The sequence below is a fragment of the Electrophorus electricus genome, chromosome 8 (genome assembly GCF_041902795.1).
Source record: "Electrophorus electricus isolate QZ-2024a chromosome 8, ASM4190279v1, whole genome shotgun sequence".
In the NCBI taxonomy this organism is placed as follows: domain Eukaryota; kingdom Metazoa; phylum Chordata; class Actinopteri; order Gymnotiformes; family Gymnotidae; genus Electrophorus; species Electrophorus electricus.
In genome coordinates this window covers 21,324,310-21,330,897 of record NC_137504.1, presented here as the reverse complement: position 1 = coordinate 21,330,897, position 6,588 = coordinate 21,324,310, and the positions used below count along the sequence as shown (strand labels likewise).

Below are 6,588 nucleotides of genomic sequence, written 5' to 3'. Positions count from 1 at the left end.
TACTTGCTGTCTCATAAAGAAATACAATTGAGAACCTTGAGCTGCTATGTAGTGAACATAGGGTCATTCATTACCACCTCCAACAATCTGGTGTAGCTCTGACCAAACATGACCTTCCCCATCTACAATACATCATCAGGTCAGCATCAAAAACGTCTGCTATCCTGCCCAGTCTTCATGACCTGTTCACTTGCAAAGCTGGGAAGTGGACCAAGAATCATTGTTGCACTTTATACAACATTATTTGCACGCCCACATTTTTTATACTTACAAATCTTTATATTGTTTTTCATATATTTGAATGCATGTCTGTGTGAACGAGTACAAAAGTTTATCTGCATGCCTGTGTGACTCCTATGTATGAATTCTTGAGATTGATGTTTGTGACTGCAAATTCTGTTGTGTTTCGTGAGCTATTTTGTAATCAAAGTCCTTCTACATGCAAGCAAGCCAATAATTTGATTCAGATTCTGGATCTGAACATTTTAGTGATAACCATAATTATTTAAACATGTCTATGAAGGCAATAGATTAAGATTATAGATTAATTTTTTTTCCCTTTTATATTGTCTACTCAAAGACCTATATATGAAACCATGAACATTATCTGGTGGAAAACTATATGCATAAGACCTCGTAATATAGGACTGTCCTAAGCCCATTTATATATGTTGGTTTTGCAAGTACAAGGACATATATGTACATGCATGCCTACATTCAGTAATGCAATTCCTGCTAATTCCAGGGAGCTGCAGTGAGGTGAATGACATGTGGCAGTAACAGACAGTCTCCCATTAACATCTTGACTAAGAAAGCAAAGCCAGAGTGCACACTCCCCCTAGTCAGGTTCACCGGCTACAGGAAGGCCTTCACCAGCACCTTAAAGAGTAACAGTCACACTGGTAAGTCTGTGGACTATGAGAAACTATGAGAATTTTATTTTATTTTTTACATCCGCATTTGGCTGTACATTTGGGAGTATCGAAGATATAATGAGATGAGTTTGTTCTTCTCAAACTCTAGTCGCTAAGTGCTTGACATTGCCTTTAAAAGTTTAAGTGCTCTGGTGTTTCCACACCATTAGAGTGTGAAAACGTGAGCGCTTACTATTCCTGGCCGTCTGGCTCCTTTCTCATCTCCGCTTCACTCTAGAAAGGTACCTGCCCTGTGCCGCGTGTGAATGCCAGGTATTGACAGGACACAGGAAGGGGCTGGTCCGTCTTATTCTTGGTCTCTTCTTTCCCGGCAGTTACGGTAGAGATGCCTCGCAGGGCCATGCTGAGTGGTGGAATCTCCCACATGTCTACAAGGCGGTCCAGCTGCACTTCCGCTGGGGCAACAACGGAGGCCCTGGGTCTGAGCACACGGTGGAAAGAGAGCAGTACCCCACAGAGGTCTGATCTCACGCTGAAATGGTGTTGATCACGAGAATCACAAATTATCCAGGATGGAAAAGGAGAGGAACCTGGACGCCAGCAGCAGCTCGAATTATCGCCTTTTTTTGTAATAACCACAAAAATAGAGCAGAACAGAGGGAACCCATGCAGTACCAAATGAAGTTCGCCTGAGGGTTATATCTGGCCCCTACGCCTCACGCTGTTACCTACTTGTCTAGCTAAATTCAAGATCTTATAGATCCTAGTTATCCAGTTCTGTTAGAAATTAAAGTTTGCCACAGATTTGTTAAGCAGTCATGTTTGGTCGCGAACCCGAGCATTCATTGTTATTCAAGCACAAAATATGTGCCAAAGGAAAGGGCGAATAACATGATTTTTAGACTTTTTTAGTCTTTAGACTTTTTTAGATTTTTAGAAAGGGGACCTATTTATGCTTTTATGTTGTTTTCCTTTCTTTTAGTGATATACAGCTTTCTGTACACAGTCTGTCTTAAGGACAAGCTTACCGCACCCTCCCACAGCGAACAGCAAATACTGGAGGCTGGGAAGAGTTTGCTCAGTTTTGTACTCTTGTCAAAAAAACACTGTATCCTGCATTGTGTGGTGAAATCTTTTTTTGTATGTTCTGCCAAAGGTAGAACCATAAAGAAGTTGGTGGTGGTTCCCTCCGGCACTTCACAGAAGACCAAACACACTTGCGCAGTTTGCTGCTGGGTATCTTACTTCCGACTTTGTTTGGCCGAACATTAGATTCAGGCACACAACCTGTAAGCAAGTATTATTATTATTTGAGGATTTGTGATGTTTCATTTTTGTAATCTTATTGTGTTACAGTGGGTTTGGAAAGCAGCTGCAGGCCCACTTTTAACTAACATTTGGTGGAAACATGGAGGTGTTTCTCGACCACTAGATGTCGTCAAATAGTGTTCAATGGTGGAGGTGGATTTATCATCACAAGCTGTAATGTTACAGTAGCAATCTACTGTAGGCTTCTACTAACTGGCTAGTTAAGTTACTAATGACCACAGTATTTTTTACACAGACCTTATGCTGAGCTCTGCCCACCTGGAGAGCTTAGAAATCACATTTCAACATTCCAAACACACCTGATTTCTAACATTTGTGACATTTCAAATGTTGCTCACGAGAAAAGGGTTTGTCTGAAGACTCCAGGACGGGCGGTATGTGTAGAACCGCTGAACCGCTCCAAGATTTGCTCAATCAGAACAGAGTGGTTGAGCCACGATATCACAAATGGTTTGTCAGAAGTAAGTTTGTCTCTCTCGCTCTCTCTCTGTCTCTCTCTGTGTGTGTTAGATGCACATAATCCATATGAAGAAAGAATACGTCAAGATGAGGCCCTTCCTGACCCGAGCAGATTGGCTGTGCCAGCTTTCTTCTTCACACTTTGCTCAACTTCTTGTTCTAATTAGGAGCAGATAAGGAAGTTTAAGCTAGTGTGCCTTGATCCTGAGCTGAACAGTCAAATCGGTGCCAGTGGTATGCGATGAAGTATGTCATGGCGTTATGGAGTAACCGTGGTGGGGTCTCAATGACCAACAAATCACACGGTATGCTTTTCCAGTCATTTTAAAAAATCTTATAAATCTGAGGCTCACATGTTTAAAACACAGTTTGAAACTGTCTTCCCAGGATTTGTTTTAGCTCACGAATAAAAATAAATGGTGTGAAACATGGAACAAGTACCCTATGGTTAAAGTTGGCCTTGGATTTACATGCTTATATAAATCTTAATTGAATTATCTTGGATAATAATGTTTGGCTCCACTGTGCATAAATGTGATTTTTCACCTGTGAAATGTGCTTTAATGTTCGATGCCAAGTGTCAGGCAGTAAAAACAGAAAGCATAATGCATAAATTGAGGCTCTGGCAAATGTGCAAGATGCTGGCAAGCTCAGTTCATGCTTCAGTATTTACTTTGTGATTATGTGCATTCCAAACCAAAGCGAGAGTTCCACTGATGTGTGCTTTATTTTCTCTTCCTCTGTGCATGTATATTTCTGAGAATTGTTTTTCTATCTATCACATGCATGCACACACACAGATGGGTTTTGCCAATGTTAGAGTAATTAAAATACAATTTCCATGACTTGGACATGTTCTCTGGCGTCTAAGCTCTTTAAGTGTTTCCATTTTACATCCCATGCTGTCTCTGTGGTAGTGTAGACTTGGAGTCACTCATTGGTGAACTGAGACTTGACTTGCCCCTGACAAAACAGGACTCGGATGTCACTGAATTCTTTCCCCCTGATCCATATACTAAGACAAAGGTATCTGGTACCTTCCTCATCAATCTCATTCTGTCTGAGAGTGACCTGGTGAGCTATTACTATTATAAAGACTCCAGACTGCTCTGAGGCAGTCATTTGGACTGTGATCAAGCACTACATTCCACTCAGTGAAAAGCAAGTGAGACGAGAGACTCAAAGGCCAAATGTTTATTCAGAGCTCTTTTAAAAACATAGCCCATACCACATTTTAGCTGCAGCTGTTGGCAATATGTTTCAGTATTTTAGGGCAGCCAGACATCTATCCAGTCATCTCTCTGTTACTATTGACTTGTATAGCTTGCAGCATTCTCCAGTCTAAAGTTCAGGGCTGGTGTCCCCATCGTGAAAACATTCAGGCTAGTGCAGCCACGTAGAGGGCGCCCCGTATACCGCTCCTGTTCCAGCAGCGCCGTGGCCGTCGGCAGCTTGGCTCCCCTCCTGGTGTCTGTTTGTGCAGCTCTGGTCCTGTCCCAATCTAACTAGAGCAGGCCCCAGCCTATTCCAAACCCCGCCCACCTCCACCATGCATGAACACAGGAAGCTCCGCCCACCTCCACCACGCATGAACACAATCAGCCTCGCCCAGACACAAACACAATGAATTCTGAGCCAAACAGAAGCTAAATAGAATAAGCAATTGACCAATTTGTTGTAATGATATTTGCAAGTCAAAAAATTAAACAAGTACTGGTGACTCCTAATCTGTGACAATTAGATAACTGATAAAAGTCTACACGCATCCAATTATTACTACACGCATTAAATTATTTTAATAAAGCTGGGCATATTTGCAACATATGTTTCTTAACAAAGTTAATTCATTAGTATATGTAAATTATACCACATGGTCTGGATTTATACCACCTTTAAAATTTTTGGATGCGCGTTGAGTTTATAAACTGTTGCTTATGATACATGAATACAGAAAAGAAAAGCAGAATTGTTTTTTAGTGTTCATTAGTTCAAGTATTTTAACCCTGTCTGGTGCCCTTTGAGTTTTGCTGTTCATTATTTGAATGGGTGTATTTGTGTTTGGATGTGTTAGAAAGCCCGTCTGTTTTTCGGAGCCTGCGTTTGTTAGCCCGTGTGCTGTTTCCTAGTTTCTGTTGTTGCCTGCTTCCTCTGTTTGCCTTCGTGTACTTGTGTTTTTGGTTCATCATGTATTCCCATAATCTCCATATTGGTAAAATGACCCTACTACGACTCTGGATTTGCCCTTAATAAATCTTGCTCTTCTCCGTACATGCGTCCGCCTCCTTACCGCTCACCGTTACATTAAAGCAATTCTTCTGATGTGCTATCAGACTAGGTGTTGTGTTCTCAGGCGATGCATAGGTGTGAGGCCTGTTGTGAATTAATATTTATTATGTTCAAATACTAAAGCAAACTGTCTTCTGTTGTTTTATTTATTTTTTTCTTTCATGTTGTAGTGGAAAGAGTTTAGTGTGAGAAATGAATCTGTACACCACGTACGATCTAGAAAGCACAGAAAATACTGATAGTAACTGCAGAAATGAACATTGTAATATGGTTACATATGTGCACCTCTTATTAAAATCTCAGATTTACAGTCACGCTCTTCAGACAGAGATGTGGATTAAAACTGAGACAACTCTGGTACGTAACTGAAAAAAAGAAATACTGCGCGTGCACGAAGCTCCCATGGTCCCTGGCCAAGGTGCTGAAATACACACACAACCTGCTAAAACTTTCTCGCTCTGTACTTTACATAGCCAAGATGAAAACTGGGGCATGTGCAAATCATTTCCAATTAAATCATGAGTAGTCTCACGACTTTATGTCAAAGTCTCTAAAACATGCGACGTTCTGTCACGGTGTTAATACCGATATTCACCCTGTTCGTCCTTTTTCTGCGGATTAGCCTTATTAAACGCCAGACGTTTGGAATGTTAAATGTGTACACCACTGGGTTTCCAATAGAGTTTAAAACTAGAAAAGCATACGCCACATTTTTGTAGACAATCAAACTTGTTTTAAGTTTCTCTGGGCAGGAACGGTGAGACGCATCCCAGAGGACTCCGGCCAAAAAAGGAGTGTACGACGCTAACGCTAAAACCCAAATTGTTAACGCTGTCCTGGTTACGCGAGACTCGGTCTGTGCGTATGAAATGGCATGTAATGACGTGGCTGAATTCAGTTCACGCAGCTTCAAAATCATTGCTGTGTACGTTATTAGGAGAACAGAAAATATAATTGCAGTATTGGGAACCACCACAAACAGTAGGTAGTTCATACACAGGGGACCATATAACGTTGAAGTCTCTCCACTGTCCGCGCAATTCCAGCCAAACAGAGGCAGGCTACCCAAAACGAAGGCCAGTGTCCAACTGACCCCTAAGATCTTCAAAATCCGTTTCTTAAGTTGAATCCGCCGCTTTCGTATATCGCAGACCGTCAGGTATCGCTCTACGCCGATTGTCAACATGTCGTATGTACCCGACAAAATACCTGTTGTGAGAAGCGCATAGACTGGAAGCGGGACGTCGGTGGTGACGACGGAGTTACTTGGATGCAGCGTGGTTTGGATACTGACGAAGACAGAAGTGGAGCTTGTAATCAGATCGGAGACTGCAAGACTGCAGAGAAGTACTGTGAAGGGCCGGCGATACTGTCGCGCGTAAATCAGAATAATGATCACAAACGCGTTGAGGATCAGCGATATAAAGCTGGCAGTAATCAGAAGTTCCTCTAGGACGACAATCATGTTGAGATCCCAAGTGCTTCCATTTGTTACATTTAGTTCCACAAGACAGTCCATTACAGTATTGACTGCTGAAGCCGGTGATCTATGGATGACGCGATAGAGTGTTACACAAAACTGAAAACGTGTTTGTAACATTTCTTTAAATGCCAGTGGGTCACATGCTTTCACCAAATA

General features: G+C 41.8%; 1 protein-coding gene across 1 annotated transcript; it reads right to left on the bottom strand.

The window, feature by feature from the left end:
- Window positions 1–5,099: 5,099 nt before the first annotated feature.
- LOC145659011 (lysophosphatidic acid receptor 3-like) lies at window positions 5,100–6,468 on the bottom strand. Its single transcript, XM_081719622.1, has one exon. It carries the CDS (start codon window positions 6,466–6,468, stop codon window positions 5,500–5,502), a length of 969 nt encoding a protein of 322 aa, XP_081575748.1. The 3' UTR covers window positions 5,100–5,499.
- Between the last annotated feature and the right edge of the window lie 120 nt (window positions 6,469–6,588).

Bases quoted from the DNA above. Each gene is read 5' to 3' on its own strand.
- LOC145659011 (XM_081719622.1), bottom strand. From the start codon at position 6,468: ATGGACTGTCTTGTGGAACTAAATGTAACAAATGGAAGCACTTGGGAT.